At 41.7% G+C, this 17,774-nt stretch overlaps 3 protein-coding genes across 3 annotated transcripts; 2 read left to right on the forward strand and 1 right to left on the reverse strand.

Moving 5' to 3' along the window:
* Positions 1–12,179: 12,179 nt before the first annotated feature.
* Positions 12,180–13,731, reverse strand: LOC9634861 (short-chain dehydrogenase TIC 32, chloroplastic). The gene is made up of 8 exons (XM_024686938.1): positions 13,539–13,731; positions 13,255–13,486; positions 13,125–13,204; positions 12,919–13,072; positions 12,753–12,831; positions 12,596–12,683; positions 12,496–12,542; positions 12,180–12,442 (listed from the first exon to the last, which is right to left on the reverse strand). The coding sequence occupies exons 1-8, from the start codon at positions 13,654–13,656 to the stop codon at positions 12,275–12,277; spliced, it is 966 nt and encodes a 321-aa protein (XP_024542706.1). The 5' UTR covers positions 13,657–13,731; the 3' UTR covers positions 12,180–12,274.
* Positions 13,732–14,126: 395 nt separating this feature from the next.
* Positions 14,127–17,486, forward strand: LOC9634862 (uncharacterized FAD-linked oxidoreductase ARB_02478). Its single transcript, XM_024686883.1, has 6 exons — positions 14,127–16,256; positions 16,313–16,389; positions 16,448–16,519; positions 16,577–16,984; positions 17,040–17,221; positions 17,275–17,486. Exon 1 carries the CDS (start codon positions 14,127–14,129, stop codon positions 15,801–15,803), a length of 1,677 nt encoding a protein of 558 aa, XP_024542651.1. The 3' UTR covers positions 15,804–16,256; positions 16,313–16,389; positions 16,448–16,519; positions 16,577–16,984; positions 17,040–17,221; positions 17,275–17,486.
* Positions 15,898–17,630, forward strand: LOC112350546 (probable LRR receptor-like serine/threonine-protein kinase At1g34110). The gene is made up of 5 exons (XM_024686884.1): positions 15,898–16,148; positions 16,313–16,384; positions 16,577–16,646; positions 17,040–17,221; positions 17,474–17,630. Exons 1-5 carry the CDS (start codon positions 15,898–15,900, stop codon positions 17,628–17,630), a joined length of 732 nt encoding a protein of 243 aa, XP_024542652.1.
* The last annotated feature ends 144 nt before the right edge of the window (positions 17,631–17,774 follow it).

Consider the following 17,774-nt stretch of genomic DNA (forward strand, 5'->3'; position numbering starts at 1 on the left):
TCTTCAATAAAAATTATGCTTAATTAACTCATGTCTTCTTCCCCCCAAAATGACCGGCATCTAGACGATCATAATAGTGGAATAAAACTTGAGTAATTAATATATCCACCTACAACAAATATATATGGCCATTGTAGTAAAGAATCCCATCTATCAATGAGAAAGGTGCTTCTATCTAAACTCGCAAATAAACCACCTCAATATTCTGAACTTGAGCACACTCAACTAATTGCCAAACTTGCTGACCACCTTACACAAATGATGACAAAATTATATTTGTAACACTGTCACATGATGAATACGAGATAAAGCATCTGCCACCACATTTGATTTTCTCGAATGATACTCAATAGAAAACTCCCTAAACTCCATGAGTTTGACCATTCAACGAACTTGCCTAGTGTTCAACTCTTTCTGTGTAAAAAGATACACAAGAGGTTTGTGATCCATCAACACCACAAACACTGCACCATAAAGATAGTACTGCCACGTTTGCAAAGCATGCACTATAAAGAATAACTCTTGCTTATATGTGAAATAGTGTTGTTCTGCAGGATTCAAAGTTTGACTCTCATATGCAATAAACTGTCTGTCTTGCATAAGAACTCCTCTCAATGCATAATCACTCGTATCACATATCACTTCGTAAGGTTTTGATAGATTAGCAATATGAAACATTGAAGCCTCACTGAATAACTGTTTCAATGCCACAAAACTCTCTTTATGTGGCTTTTTTCACTCGAATGGCATGTTTTTGTGCAATAACTATGCCAAAGGAATAGCCACCTCTACAAGTAATAACTAGTTATACCAAGGAAGCTGCGTAATTTAGCCACTAAAGTCAATGTAGGCTAGTTCTCCACCATAGCCACTTTCCTTGGATTTGTCTTGACACCCTTAGATGTCACTTAGATATTCCACCTCCGACTTTGCAAACTCATATTTGCTTTTCTTTACAAAAAGTTTATTGTCACGTAATAACAAAAGAACCTTGTACAAATACACCTTATGCTCCTCCATATTCTTTCTGAAAACAAGAATATTATCCAAGAAAATCTCCACAAACTCATGAAGATAACACCCAAATACTTTTATCAACCGAGTGAATGTGGTTGGTGTATTCATTAAACCAAACAGCATAACTATAAACTCAAAATACCTGAAGGTTGTGTTGAATGCCATCTTGGAAATAGATGTATCATCCATGGCAATCTAATGATTCACTCCTCAAATCAATCTTGGTAAACACTCATGCTTCACCAAACTTGTCCAAGATCATCCACATATGGCATTGGCATCTTATCCTTCACTATTTTCTTGTTCAAGGCATAGTAGTTAATATACATCCGTATTGAATTATCTTTCTTCTTCACAAGCAAGACTAAAGCACTAAACACTTACTTAGATGAATAAACCCAAACTCAAATAATTCCTTGACTTGTCGTTGAACTTCTTGCTCCTCCACCTAACTTAACTAAAATGTATGTTAATAAATTGGCCGTATCTCTGGCTCCAACATAATCCCATGCTCCACACTTCATAATAGAGGCAACCTGTAGCACACATGGCTTTTACCTTTTATCTTATAGAGGATAATCACGAAGCAGAACCTAAACATTTTATGTGCCACGTGTCACATGCCACATGTCCAAAGGACAGTGGTGTGGAACCCAAGTTTCAGGGCCTTGGGCCACTAAACAAAGGAACAAAGTCAAACTCCTAAACTTGAAGCCAAAGAGTGAAGGAATCAGAGCACGGAGTGACTCCCAAGGATATAACCCAAAGAGCAAAGGGATAGGAGTACGGAAAAACTTGGAATAGTTCTAGAGTATCTAGCATCCTAATGCTAAGACCAACATGCAAAATGGAGCCAAATGGAGTTTAGCACTATTTCAGCATATCGGTGGCCTAACACAAGGATATGGGTACTTTACCAACTAGCCAACTAGCATGGTATGGAACTTGGGCTTAGACCTAAGCCGAACACAAAACAAGGATAAGCACGTAAGTGGGAGGTAAACTATGCCTTAGGTTAGTTAGCCATGCCCAACCTATCTACTATCCCTATTATATATATATATATATATATATTTTTTATTTTTTTACTATTCCCTACTATCCTACCCACTATCCCCCCCCTGTTGAGGAACACACATTTTGGGGTTTCACCCCAAGCCTCCCTTAGTGCCAGGAGTTAGTCTCTGGGACAAGCTCGAAACTTACTAAATATGAAATGTCTCTAGATTGTGAATTTAAACATGGGATGAACACCATTGTGTTTAGGACAATCTCTACATTCCGTAGATATGCCAAATGAGTAAATCTAGACACTTTCCATAAATAGCATTTGGGACCAGAACGAGACTAACACAAAGGGCATGATAGCGAAGGTGTTTTGCAAACACGATAAAATATCATCTAGTGTTATTAAGAGACTAGTCTCAATACGCGAAAATTCTTGCCAAGTGCAAGATAGAGTAAAAGAGAACTAATAAGCCAGCCAAATATGCTTGGCTAAATAAACACTTAGGAATTCCTTCCTTATGCTCATCCGCCTAAGTATAGATGCAAAGTCCAATTTACTAACACTTGAACAAGAGGGATTGATAAAGGGTCTAGCAATACCAATCTCCTACTGTCATGGTAGTAAGGAAAAAATATATGAAATGACAATCGACAAGTAACTTTTGATACCTGAAATCACATTTGCGACACTTTAAAGATGTAGTAGAGAGCATAACAATTAGAGGTTGAACTCCCTTTCCAAACCACACATCTTTAACACTATTGTACTCCAATAAAACACACTTAATACTTCACTTTATCTCTAGATCCACCTTCACTAACCATAGCATCCAAAGAATGAAATTCATATAATGAATATTCTCGAGATAAAAAGTCTCCACAAGTGTGGTTTTGCCAATTAACACTTTCAGCCCCTCTACACTAGCATCGAAATGTTAAATAGAAGTAATTACACCTTCCACTATGTATGGAAGAACTCTTTGTGTCACCAGGCCATGCTTCTTAACAAATTTTACAGAAATAAAATTGTTATTATAAAATCCATATTAAACTGCCATGGAATACACTCTCCAACATTAAAGTTGATTAATGAGTATCCTCGAGCTCCATCTTATTCCATACATAGTTGAGTTAATAAGCAAGAATCGAAAATCTCTTCCTCTAACTGGAATGATCATCCTTGTTATCCTCATGTTGCAAAGTTTGCAATTTTTTAGTATCTAACTTACTGTCAGTAGAACGGGGGCCATTCTTTTTGCCCTGCTATTTGTTCTTCAACTGTGGACAATCAGCCTTTTAGTGTCTAAGCTCGTCGCAATGATGACAACCATGTCTATAATTCTTCAGAAAGAACTTCTACTTCTTTGACTTGCATCTAAAGTAACCACCATAGACTTCAGCTTGTGATGCTTGTTCCCATCCTTATGTCCACAGTGATCATCGAGACAATTCTTGACAGAAGAACTCCTTTGAATGCTTGCAAAATTTGTGCTTGTCATTATCAAATTAACTAGCTGCATCAAAGAGCTCTTCCAAACTCTTTATAAGTTGAGAATGATGCAACTGTTGCCGCATGTTCTCACTATGAAGGCCATCAATGAAGTAAGATTTGTTCTTATCTGAATCTTTTGTTAGAACATGGCTAATCAAGCAAATAAGCTTCTCAATATAGTCCCCGAGCGTCATTTTCCCTTGCTGAAAATGTCAATGTTCTGTGCTAGCATTCTTCACATTGTAGTGAGTGGTAAAACATAAATGAAAAGCAACCTCAAATTCATCCATGGTAGACACTCGTGGTTTTTTATCTGCAACATGAGACTTCTCAAACAAATTCCACCACCGAAGATTCATATCACACAAAACCATTGGAATAGCACCTAAAGCTTTTACATCTAAAGTTCTTTTAATAGTTAAGAACTTTTTCACATTGGCTAGCCAAACGAGACACTTGTCCACACCACTATCACCAGAAAAAGTTAGAATCTTAAGTCAATCTACCAAGGAAGGCTTACTTAGAGTGCCATCATTGTAGCGCACTTTATCTCTCCCCTTAAGCCAACTGGAAAAGGGGCAATTGCTTAATGAGAGAGCCTTTAGTGGCTATTTTATCCCCATTTATCCCCCAAGGTTCCAAGGATCCACAGTGACAGTATATCTAAATCTCATCCCATGATCACATACACTACAACCATCCTAAATAAAAGGGGTGTTGTATTGTACATTCTACCCATAGGTGCAAAGTGCAAGACCATAGTCTCATTTTGAAGGGGAAAACACTAGAATCTCAATGATTATGGCAAATTAGTGGAGACTCACATTGTTTGACTCAAAGAGACAATGTTGCAAAAACATGGTAAGAGAGACACACTCGAGGTATGGTGAAGGTAATGGATCCTGTGAGTCTGGAGGAGGGATCAAATGGAAGTGAAAACCTCTAGATACGAGAAGGAGGTGAGGTGAGGAGACAGCAACTTGGACACGTTGAAGAGGAGACAACTGTAACAATCCCTCTTGGAGGGTAGAGAACACCACAAGGCATGTTTTTAGTGAAAGGCAAGATATGAGGGAATAACACCTTGAGGGTGTTCTTTTATTTGTAATAGTCCCTAAAGGACCTTAAGAAATGTATACATTTGCATCCAACCAGAGAACAGTCCCACTTTGTTCAGCTTGTAACAATCCATGCCTTTGTCAGGAACAAAGCTCCAATCGAAAGCATGAATCAAGTTAAACAATAGCAATTGAGCAGTCTTCAATCCCAGTGACATCCCCAGACACATTCTTTGGCCCAGCCCAAAGTCCTGGCGTTTTATGTCAATCAAGTTCCCAAGGAACCTTTCCGTCTTGAATCGCAATGCATCCTCCCATACTGTTGGATCTCTTCCAATTGTATAACAATTGGCAAATGTGGAAGTTCCTTTAGGAATGTTATAGCCAGCAACCTTGCACGCTTTGGCTGACATGTGAATCAGCAGCGGAGCTGGACCTTGACGATTGCCCAAGGTACTCCAGTTTGTCAAAGCCTCTCTCCGCAAGAAGGCATTCCTTTCCGACAACGGTTTCAATCTAAATTTATATTATAATTTATAAACTTTCTTAAACACTTCCTAGTGTTTTTATGCAATATGATTAATCTTGTGTTTATAAATAATGTATAATTAGCACACAAAGATGTTGAGGTAAATGGTAGAGTAGAGGTGGAAAGATGTAAAGAACAGAATGAATTCACAAGAAAGAAAAGAAGAGAGATGATCATAAGTAGTCAATATTCTTTGTCACAGTTACTCTTTCCAATAGGAAGGATGAATTGACGATCTATCGATATAAACATTGGTTGCTTCTAACAGTCTATGTGAGTGGCTTTGACTTGAACTTTCTTGCTGAACTATTCTGTTGGTCCGCATAAAACTTAGCGGTCCAACTTTAACTTTTATGCAATTATAGACAAAATATTTTATGGAGCCGACAACGTAGAAAAGCAACTTCTATTGGTCTCATGCTTCTTCAAAGGCTGCCTGTTACAATCTGATTGACATACTACCGAGCTAAACATATTAAATATTCTGACTAGACTAAAAAGTTTTCTTGTCTTCCAGGACAGGACACTTGTTTATGGCATTATCTTCCACGAAACAGCAAGCTTTGGAGGTTTCTTGGAAGACCTTGTGCACCGCGTGAGGAATGGCTCGGCTGGGCGAACTATGTATATGACAAAGTGCTAGGTGATCATCCGAATTGCGTAAAAAACCATGGCTGTAGTAGTTTGCAAGAATGCCAAATAGCCATGCATTTTTCATTGATTTTCACTTCGTACGTAGCTAGTTTACAAAGTAAAGGCCACGCTACTAAGAGAAAATAGCTGGAAGTACATCGATTTTCATATCAAGTTTGATAAATTTTGGATCTGGTTGAGTTTGTTTGAACTTGCCACCACGTTCCACCTTTTCGGGTCCGACAAGATGATGGTGCGCTTTGGATCCAGAATCCAGGTCCCACTAAACGTGGGTCCACCCAGTAGGGGGTTATCCATGCCATGGTAGCGGCTGCTCGCATAATGGAACACCAGATTCGCTGGGATTGCGCAGGAGAGAACATCCAGGAACTTCAGGAAATCTTTCTTCCCATTCCGGGACGCATTCGTGGCAAGGATATCACGGTAATAGATGAATTCGTCTTCCTTGTCCTGGATCATCCTGCACGTAGTGTTCACGGCGTCCTGAAACGTCTGCACGCTCGGATCGGTGAGCAGCAGCACCGCCGGAAGATTGTTAAACTTCTTCTTGTAAAACTCCTTGGGAAACGAGAAGACGTCGTTCACCATCCACATATGATCGAGCATAGCGTTCTGAGCCCTGATGTAATCCAGGGACTCGACATCCTCATCGTCAAACGAAGCACCCATTGCGTAGATGAGTGGCAGAATGAAGACGTTCTTCCTCCGGTAGAGCTCGTAGTCCTGCGTCAAGTCGTCACTCGAGATGCTTCTCGCCCAGCCCTCAACAGTGGAAACCGTGCGCTTAAACAGCTTCGGCTTCAACAGAGACCTCAAATCCTTCATCAGATCGTGGCACGCTCGATAGGCAAGAATGTCCGGAATTTCCGCGAGCGAGGCGGTTCCGTAGCAGAGGCTAAGAACAGTGTCGAGATACGATGTCGCGAGAGCTCCCCCAGCAACCTCGTTGTCATCAAACGGATCGTCCAGGAAGGCAGTGAGCCAGGCAAACTTGGCCGACGCCACCATGTTCGCTTTCGGAGCGTGAGGCGTGGAGAGGCACGTAAACATTGGAACTTTCCACTGGACCAGGCATTTCTTCTCCTCCGGACTGAAATCCCTCCTCATGCATTTGAATGCCCACTCGTTTGCTTCCTTAGTGATTGACATATACTCGGGATGCCTTTGGAAAGATAGAGAGCATGGTATCTCCGGAAGCTCGAACCTCGTGAGAGCAAAGAGATGTTCTACAGCTGGTAGCTTCTGTAAACACGGACTTGCCATTTCTTTAGAGATGGTTTTGAGATAGTTTCTTCAATTTATACTGCTAAGTTTCATGCCCAAGAAGTTTCCTGCTTGGACTGACTTTGATTGGTAGTTGTCAAATTACATACGGCAAAGAAAAGGCGGTCAGTTATTCTCATCTAAACTGAAAAAAGGACTGGTTGTTACTCCCCGTGAATGAGTGAATAAAATGATATCGACATAGAGTTTCTAGCACCGCTGTCTCAACTTGCCAGTATCACCCAGTGGGTCTGTTCCATTGTTCTCCACCTCTTTGGGAGGAAACCCCATCTCTCTCTCCTTGCACTGTCCAACAAGTATGGACTGATCTTCTCTCCGGCTGGGAATGGTGCCATCCGTGGTGCTCTTTCAAAACCCAGGACGTTACATTTTCTTCCAGGCTGTATTTCATGCCAGGGGAGTGATTGGCTCCTTATGGCGATTACTGGAAGAACATGTGAAAGCTGTGTGCCATGGAGCTCTTCACAATCAGGCACATCAATTCTTTCTTGTGGGTGCGAACAGAGGAGCTCCATGAGATGCTAGGATTCATCTGAACTATAGGAATATTCGAAGAATATTTTATGGTTGGTTGGGAGGTTGGCCTAAGGTTTGTTCTTTGTTTGTTTCATTAGTATTAGATTGACTTAGAGTTTGCTCTTTATTTATTTCATTAGTATTAGAGCAACACATTCTTTTGGGGATGAGGATATAAATCTTGATGAGAAGTATGGTGTTGGTGGTGATGGCCATAATGAAGAGGAAAAATTTCTTGATAATGTTGTTGTGTGGCGAACATTAAAGAGGTTAAAGATTTAATCAATTTTATTAAGGATTTCTTACTTCACATGGACCCTCAAAGTTGAATCAATCATGTGTTTGTGATTATCATTAGTACGTCACACATGCCAAGAATTATAGTATTGCGAAATAAAAATTGCCACCAAATGTTTGTGACAAATTCTTGGTCAAAATAGTGGGAAAATTATTAGAACCCTTTTAAGGAAAAAATGAAGATTGACTTTTTTATAATAAAGCTTATGGATTATGCTTCTTTGTGATGGAAGAACTACTTAAAGCTAATTTGAAGTCAGCTTCTTGGGGTGATTTAACAAAAGTTTTCTACACTTTATTTGTCAAAAAGTTTGAAGAAATTGATTTTGTGAACCAATTGCTAAAAATCAGGTAAGGGACTTATATATACTTATAAATTCTATGACCTTTACCTTAGTTTCATAGGCACTTATAATGAGCTGCTAAAGATGTAAAAGTTTAAGCTCAATGGATGTGTAATGAAAGGTCAAAAAGGATTTTTTAGCAATGTTAACTGATGGTATCACTAAAGCTCAAATCTTTTCACCTAAACTACCTATCAGCTTAAACAACTATAATTAACATAATAGGGAAGTCAACGATAACCAGCCAGCCCATGCTTCATATTTAGGGAACAAAAGGCTATTGCTATATTGGGGCTCAAAAAATGAAAATGACAATGAAGTTAAGAAATTTAGTTTAGATTAACAAGAGAAGGATAAAGTAGAGGGTAATTGTTTTCATTGCTACAAAGATGAATATTAAGGCAAGAATTGTCCTCTTGTGAAAGGGTGAAGGAATGGTGATATTAATTATACTTCCATATTGATTTAAATTATCAGTCTTTCTAATATTCTAGTCGTCAAAAGGATTTTCAAGACTACTTTGCTTGTTGGCAAGAGTTTCTATAAGAAATGTTTGTTAAAATCTAATACAAGCATGAAGGTGATAATAAGATAGTTGATGCATTATCTACAATGGTAAATTCTATCTGATTCATAAAGTTGTCCAACAATCTCTTAAATGAATTTAGGGAGTTTGTTGACTTCAACTTTTTTATCGTTGATATTTATATGAAGGTTTTGTCGAAGGGCACCTCTATAGATTTGAAGGGTGATAAGTTTATGTCATTCATGGAATCCTAGTGAAAAAAGGACATATAGTGGTTCCTTATGTTGATAAACCTCATCAAATAGATTTTGGTTGAATGTCATGATATACCAAGTGCTAGGCATCTAGGGGTATTAAAAATGTATATGTTGGTTTAGAGGTATTTTTTTTGGCTTGGGATGAAGTTAGATGTTGAGAAGTATAAACATGGTTATTTGACTTGGCAAGTAGTCAAAATTGATCATTAGAAACTCACTTAGAATAAATGGGATAGCATCTTGATAGACTTTATCACTAGTTTACCAAAAACCTTTTGAGGAAACGATGGAATTTTTATGAAGATGTCTCACCTTTTCTTAGTGAAGATGACAATTAAAACTTTTAAACTTGCTTAATTATTTGTAAATCAATTATTCAGCCTTTATGGTTTGCCAGGTGACATTGTAAATGATTAGGATCCCAAGTTCATATCCAAGTTTTGGTAAATGATATTTGAGAAACTAGAGACTAAGCTAAGCATGAGTAATGGTAAGCATCCATAGTCATATGGGTAGACAAAACATATGAATCAGCTGTTGAAAGATATGTTGAGGTCTTTTATAAGAAATTTAATTTGTCAAGAAGAATAAGAGAAGTATTTGTTTTTACTTCAATTTGCTCATAATAGCGCTCATCAATTAGCTATTGGCATATCTTTGTTCATGGCAATATATGACTATGAGCCTAGGTCTTTTATGAATTTGACTTTGGCTTTAGTTCAAATGTTTCATATTTGTTAATGAGAATTATCGTCATTAGGAGTACAAAGTTAGTGACAAGATTTTCCTTAAACTATCAAATGTATAATGATTTCTAAAAAGAGGTGGCAATGGTGAATTGTCTCTATGGTATTGCAGGCTTTGGACAATTTTACAGCACATGGGGGATCTTTTTTACACTTTAGATTTGCCAGCTAGTTTGAAGATTCATCTAACGTTCTATATGACCAAAATTAAATTGAGTTTGCACTCTAGTGATATTGTGAATCAATCCATCATCTATTGAGAAAGTTGATCCAACCAATATTCTTGCTCAAAGACTAGTGAAAACATGTTGTAAGACAACTCAAAAGGTGTTAATTCAATGGAATGGTTATTTTATGTACAAAGCTATATGGGAAACTGACGATAATGTGAAAAGAGTGTTTTCAAGTTTTGGTTAAGATTTAGATGATATTCCTAAGGAAGGGGAGAATTGAGTTCTATAGTTGTATTATTATATAATTTGAGTCATTTATTCCTTTGTTTTTATGATTATATTATCATGCGAGAAAACTATATTTGTTACGAATGTGATTGCAAGTATTAAAAGTTACTTGTTAGTGAGTCTTTTTGAATATTCTTTTCTTATTGCTATGATAGCAAGAAGTTGGTATTATTGGACCCTTTATCAGTCCCTCTTGTGCTAGTGGAGTTAACTAAGCATTTCAAGTGTATTTAAACTGGACGAACATAAGGATGGAATTCTTAAGTGTTATTAGCTAAATATACTTAACTTGGTAAGGAGTTCCCATCTTGTTGTGTCTTGCATTGACTAGTGACAAGAACTTCCATGTATTGAGATTAATTCCTCAATATTGCCACATGATATCTTCTTGTGTCTACCAAATATCTTCACTATCATATTCTATATGTTGGTCATATTTGGTCTTATGACTCTTAATGGAAAGTGTCTAGATTTATTAGTTAAACATATCTATAGAGTGTAAAGATTGTCTTGAATATGATTTGTTCCCACATCCGAATTCACAATTTAACACCATTCTATATTTAATAAATTTCAAGCTTATCCCAGATACTAACTTTTGGTATTAAGGGTGCAAGCCCAAAGTGTGTATTCTTAAATGGGGGTGGGCGGGGGTAGGAGGTTCCAAATGTATAGTAGGGATAATGGGTTGGCTGACGAACCTGAGGCATAGTCTAACTCTTATTTGTGTGCTTGTGCTTGTCCTTGTTCTGTATTTGGTTTGAGTCTAAGCCTAAGTTCCATAGCACTAGCTAGTGGAATATTTATATCCTTGTGTTATGCCACTAGATTACGCTAAACTTAGTTTAGCTTTGTTTTATGTTGATCTTGGTATTGGAAAATTATATGCTCTAGGAATATTCTTATATCGCTCCATGCTCTTGTCTTTTGGTTCCTTGGGTTATATGTTTGGGAGTTATTTCATGCTCCACTTCTTTTGCTCTTTAGCTTCACACTTAGGAGTTTTAATTCTATATTTTCATTCAGTGGCCTAAGGCCTTAAAACTTGGGTTCTACTCTGCTGTCCCTTAGACACATAACATATGGCACATGGTATGTAACACATGGCATATAAAGGGTTTAGGTTTTGCTTCGTGGTTATCCTATGGTAAATCACTATAAAATAAAAAAGTGAAAACTACATACATTATAATATTGTTTTCTTTCTTTCGTTTTATTACAATGTTGTATTACTATTTGCACATCTTTTTTTCATGGCAATATTGCCTTAAACTCCCTTTATGTGAGGCTTGTTTAGCTTCTCAAGGCTAGGTCATGCAAGTGACACGAACCACAAAAATATTTTGAAAATATTCTATGAACTAGGAATGCCTGCATCTCAAAACTGCAAGTTGGGAGGATTTGATGTTCCAAAGGGTGCAACCACATTCTTGCACGTCTATGCCATTGGAAGGGATCCAGCAGTGTGGGATGAACCATTTAAGTTCATGCTGGAGAGGTTCTTCAAGAATTCTTGGATGTTAAGAGCCAGGACTATGGGCTGCTTCCATTTGACTCTTGTCACAGGGGTTGTCAGGGGATGATACTAGGATTACAAATGGTGCAGCTGCTGGTATCCAACTTGATTCACAGCTTCAATTGGAGCTTTCTGGGGGAGAGGGGAGGAGAAGCATTTAGAACGAGATACTGCTGGGACTGTTATTTGGAAGACTCTGCTCCAAGTCATGGTCACTCTGAAGGAGGTACTCTTAGGCTGATTGATAAACCATAAGTACAGAGATTCCATGAAATGGTGTTTATACATGGTCTTGTGTCGGCCTCCAAGAAGCATGAATCCAAAAGGTATGCCCGATGAGTGAGGCGCAACAGAACTACTCCCACGTCTCTACCGTCGTTGTCGTCACCCTGCTTCGTTGCCACGCTTTTCCTGGCCCGTTCACTTTACTGGTTTGCCATCAAAATGGTCCAAACTCAGAGTAAACTGACTCTATTGAATGTAGAAAGAAGTTTAGCTTTTCTTTGAAAAATGTTTCCCTCATTCAAAAATAAATGCAGGCCAAAACTTTGAAAGAATATTAATGTAACTCAAGGATGAGACTTGATAAACTCCTCACTAAAAGTCCACAGCTCTGCAGCCAACTTCATGTCCTTGGCATGAGGGGTGCAATCCGCTTCGTTGCAATCCAAGTAGTACTTTCCACTCACGCCCTCCATGCAAGGATGGACCGCAAGAAGCATGGTTGTAGCAGCGCCCTGAAAGAAATCACAGCTTTAATCCAGAAACGTAGGCTATGATATGTTTGTACCTGCGGGATGGATTTGCAAAGTGGGCTGGCGAGGAAGAGAAGCAGCTCTGCACAGCAGCACAAGTCGATCAATCTCAATTCTTTTCAGATACTAACTTACTAGCTGAAGTCTGGTTGAAATCTCTTCCAAGGTTCGTCTTGATAGTTCCAGGATGAAGTGAATTTACAGTCACGTTGGCACCCTTATCCTGAAATGGAAGATCATCAAAATTATGTCTGGGAAAACTCGAGCACAAAAACTTTGAATGTATGGACACCTTCAAGCGGCTTGCTAACTCCCTGGTATGCAGTATGTTGGCCAGTTTGGATCTTCCGTAGCTAGTAATCCATTGGAAGCTGCACGACGAGAGTTAAAGAAAGTTCATTGGAAGATTGCAAGGAAAACCAAAATGCTTCCTCCTAATTATCAATGAAAAGACTAACCTGTTCTTATCATTCAGCTTGTCAAACTCAATCCCGCCTTTTGGAACATATCTGTGACCTTCAGACGCCACCATGACAATCCGACCTTGCACTCCAGTTTGAGATGCAGTCTGGATCATCTTGTCCAACAGCAGCTCAGTGAGCAAAAACGGACCTGGATCATCAGAGTGAAGGTTTTTCTAACAGACAAAACTTGAACACCATACCCATATGGTTTGTCGCGAAATCGAGCTCCAAGCCATCCGGTGAGAGCTGGAAGTTATTGGCCGTCATCCCAGCATTGTTTCTGCATTGATCCATGCATTTTGATCAGAAACACTAACAGGAGTGACTCACATGAGGATGTGGAGCGGGAGATTTAGAGCCTTGAAGTCGTCGACAAATTTCCTGACCGACTTGAGGGAGCTCAGATCCAGCTCAAGAACAGTGACCCTTGCATTAGGGAATTCGCGTTGGATCTTGGACTTGGCTGCTTCAGCGTTCTGTAGCTTCCTGGCTGGGATAACAACGTGCGCACCGTGCTTGGCGAGAACTCTGGCCGTCTCAAACCCAATTCCGGAGGTAGCCCCTGTAGCTTGATGATGAGAAATCGAAGCAAACTACCGATGGAATCGGCATACCTGTGACGATTACCACTTTGGATTCCAGAGAAATCCCCTTTGCAACTTTCTCGGCTGTAGCTCCCGATCCAAAGCCTGTAGCGCCGCGGCATCCTGTGAAGTAGCTTATCACGCCCATGATTCCTGGATTGCTTGCAAAGACTTGTGACTTTGATCCCGAGACGGCTGCTTAAATATATTCCTGACTAGCTTGACCGACGCGCAAATGTGACATCCACGAAAGCGCTTAGAGAAGATTCTGAAACATTCGGTCAATTTGGAATGGTGAGGTATTATCAATCAATAACCATGACGATTCATTCAAACAACACGTCGACTGATGTCCATGCATGACCTTTGTTCACCGCGCAAACGCCACTTTGATATCTCAGCGTGTGAAAAGTCGCCTGGGCGCCATTGCTCGAATTTTCAGCCCTCTAAAGAACATGTCAATGTCAAACCCAGCGAGTGAATGAAAACCGCGGCTTCCAAGTGATATATAAATGGTTGCTTGCAGTGCCAAAGTCATTGACAAAGCTACATCTCGAGATCGATCAGCAAAAGAAAGCATAGCTCTCTTTCTCTCAGCCCTGTAAAGGTTCTTCAAGGATGATAGCGATACTATCGATATTCTTGGTCGTTCTATTTGCTCCCGGCCATGTCCACTCCAAGTGTATAGCGGGCGAGCTGTGCTGGCCAGACGCACAGACCTGGGCATCCTTCAATCGCTCCGTGGGAGGGAGAATGATCAGCGTGGCCCCTCCAGCATCGCCATGCCATGATCCAAACTACGACGAGCGAGCCTGCAACACCGTGAGGAGCGGCTGGAACAGTCCGTTCTGGAGGACCGATCAACCGGGTGCGCTGCAACGGACGAGCTGGGAATCGTTTGGGGAGCAGCGCTGCCTGATCTCCTCCAACAGGACCGCCGCTTGCTTCCAGGGCGCGGTCCCGGTCTACGCGGTCAACGTTACTCGGGCGGCCCACGTCCAAGAGGCCGTCAAGTTTGCGTCCCGGCACGACTTGCGCATCGTGATACGAAACACAGGGCATGACTTCCTCGGGCGGAGCACGGCGGTGGGAGCTCTCAGCATTTGGGTGCACCACCTCCAGAAGATCCAGTTCCACGAGAGCTTCAAATGCGGCCCTGGTAGCGACCGTGGCTACTCGGCAGTGACGGTGGGTGCTGGAATTCAGTGGGAGGAGCTCTATCGGCAAGCGTATCAACGAAAGATGATCCTGGCTGGCGGGGGATGTTCCTCGGTTGGAGCAGCCGGCGGATACCCTCAAGGTGGCGGCCAAAGTTTCCTTTCCCCGCTAATCGGCTTGAGCGCTGATAACGTTCTCGAGTACGAGGTGGTGACCGCGGATGGTAGGCTTGTCAAAGCAAATGCGTGCCAAAACACGGACTTGTTCTGGGCTCTCCGGGGTGGCGGCGGAGGAACATTCGGAGTTGTGCTCTCGGCGACGCACAGGACTTTTCCAGCTCTTGACAGCCTTGTCTTCGCTCCTCACAACTTCAGCGCCCCCGATACCACCACCTTTCAGGGGCTGCTCACTCTGTTTACGAGGTTGAATCCCTCTCTGTCCGATGCCGGCTGGTCTGGCTACTTCTTCTCGACGAGCCAGAGCCTGACGCTAACGTTCCTGCTGCCCAACCGGAACGTCTCGTATGCTTCCGCCACCTTGGCCCCGCTGCTATCGTACGCGCGGGAGAACAACATCCGGATCGACGGGAGCTTGGAGACGTATGCCTCGTACTGGGACTGGCACTTGCAGTTTCAATGTGGAGGGCAAGAATCGTGCTTGGGCCTCAACAACTTGGGAGTCTCGGATGTCTTCGCAACGAGGCTGATCCCGAGATCGCTCTTCGACCACGAACAAGACCTCCTCCCAAAGGCCATGATGCGCGTCATGACCGAGCTGCAAGTTCCAGCTACGTATGCGATCCTGGGGGGCGGAAAAGTGCGAGAACCCCAAGACAGCGCTGTGAATCCGGCGTATCGCGACGGACTGTGGCTGCTCGTATCGCCCCTGACTTGGCGGGACAATGCGACGGTGGCGGAGATGAGGGCTGCTGCGAATCTAGTGTCGCAGGCGAACAAGCTCTTCATCGATCTCACGCCGGGCTCCGGGACTTACGTGAACGAGGCCGATTACAACGAGCCCAATTGGCAGCAATCCTTCTTTGGGAAGAACTATCCTCGCCTGTACCACATCAAGCGCAGGGTCGATCCTACCAATCTCTTTACGTGCCATCACTGCGTGGGTAGCGAATTCAACTGAGAATCCAGTGAAAAACATAGCGATTCCATACAAATGTTGAAAATGTTACAGTAGCGATTCATTGCTTCAAAAATGAAAATCTAGGGTTCTTGAGATGGGGCTCCTTGGTTTCGTTCTTGGGCTCTGGATTGCCATTCTAGCAGCTGCCAAGACGGTGAAGCAAGATCCTCTCCAGCTGCATTTTCGTCTTGCCAATTCCAGTCAAGGCATTGAACGAGCTCAAGGCAGCTGGAGGATGGAAGGTTATGTACGCTTGGATCCCTGTGGGGATGGAGACGCGGCATTGTGGCCGGGAATCACTTGTTCCTCCCCAAATGACGATGGCTATCGAGTGGTCACGGAATTGTGAGTTTTAATCGTCACTTTCTTCTTTCTTTCCAGGGAGCTCTTTAAAGTGTCGATCATTGGAACGTTCCCGATCGGTGTCACAAATTTGCTGGATCTCAGGAAACTGTGGGTTGGTGGGTGTTGGTTTTCGTTTACTGAGTTCTTGCGTTCTTCTCTTGCAGGGACTTGCATGGCAACAAACTCACCGGACCGATTCCTCCTCAAATAGGACGGTTGGAGAAGCTTGTAACCCTGTAATGTGATTGTTAGCGGTCTGGCCGAAAAATTCTCGACTTATTTTGCTTTTTTCTTTGCAGGAACTTGAGATGGAGCAAGCTGCAAGACGCCATACCTCTTGAGATTGGGCAGCTGAAGAAACTACAAAACTTGTGAGTAGAGTTTCGCTTCTGTTCTAAGTTCTTTCTTTCATCGTGTCTGTCTGTCAGGTTTTTAAGTTTTAACAGCCTTAGAGGACCTATACCGAAGGAGCTCACGTATCTGCAGGAGCTTCGATACGTGCATCTTCACGAGAACAAGCTTATCGGCCGGATCCCTCCGGAGTTTGGAGAACTTCCTTATCTCCGACAATTTTAAGCTTCAGTTTCATCCAATTTTCTTATATTATTCTCTCGCAGGGATGTCAGCAACAATCATCTTGTGGGAACCATCAGAGAACTGCTAAGAAGCGAACAGAATCGTGCTAAAGATGCATTTCCATCTCTCCGAAATTTGTAAGCTTTTCTTCTTTTGTGCTTGGAGTCTTAAGCTCGACGTCCCCACAAGTACCTAAACAACAATTACCTCACCGGAGGAATACCAGCAGAACTTTCGTACTTGCGCAATCTAGAAATCCTGTAAGCTCGACGCTAGAGTTGTCCTCGCCTGCTGATTCCCCCCGTGGCTATGCAGGTACTTGTCTTACAACAAACTTACAGGTCCGGTACCGGACGCAATCGCAAGCATCCCGAAGCTAACCTACCTGTGAATTTTTCTCACGCAAAAGCTCGTTTTTCTCGTAGATACCTGGATCACAATGCTTTGAATGGCCGACTGTCGTCAGCCTTCTACAGCCATCCGAGCCTGAAAGAGATGTACGTTGGCTCTTTCGCTTAATCATCGATGTAGTAAGCGTTTCTTTTTCCAGCTATACTGAAGGGAACCAATTCAGCTCTTCCGCCAAACCAGTTGGTATACATAAACCCTAAACCGGAAGTCATTTTTTAGAAGGCATGCAGTCTCTGGTTCACGATTACGCTAGAAGAAGTTGCCAAGGAGAGATTCAGGGAGATCAGGGAGAATATTACTTTTTCACGTGCTAGTGAGTTCGATTAGTCACTTTTCAGCTGTGAAGCGTTTCATGCTGTTATTGTGGTTTGTCTGAGACTGCAGAATGTATCCCTGGACAATCTATCATGCATGAGAAAAGCGTACATGGAATATGAGGAGATTAAGGATGCTAGCCAGCTTCTTAGAAGGATGCCTGAAATGATTCCAGCATAATGCGAGCCATGATTTCATTGATGTAGTTACGGTACTCTCGATACCGTACTATTACAAACAACTTATAGATTTTGTTGGCGTGGATGAAAATTTCCACAAAAGTATGGTGATCCTGCAGCAATTTCAACTGGAAGATGTACGGAA

Source organism: Selaginella moellendorffii, unplaced genomic scaffold (assembly GCF_000143415.4).
Source record: "Selaginella moellendorffii unplaced genomic scaffold, v1.0 SELMOscaffold_51, whole genome shotgun sequence".
NCBI classification, from domain to species: domain Eukaryota; kingdom Viridiplantae; phylum Streptophyta; class Lycopodiopsida; order Selaginellales; family Selaginellaceae; genus Selaginella; species Selaginella moellendorffii.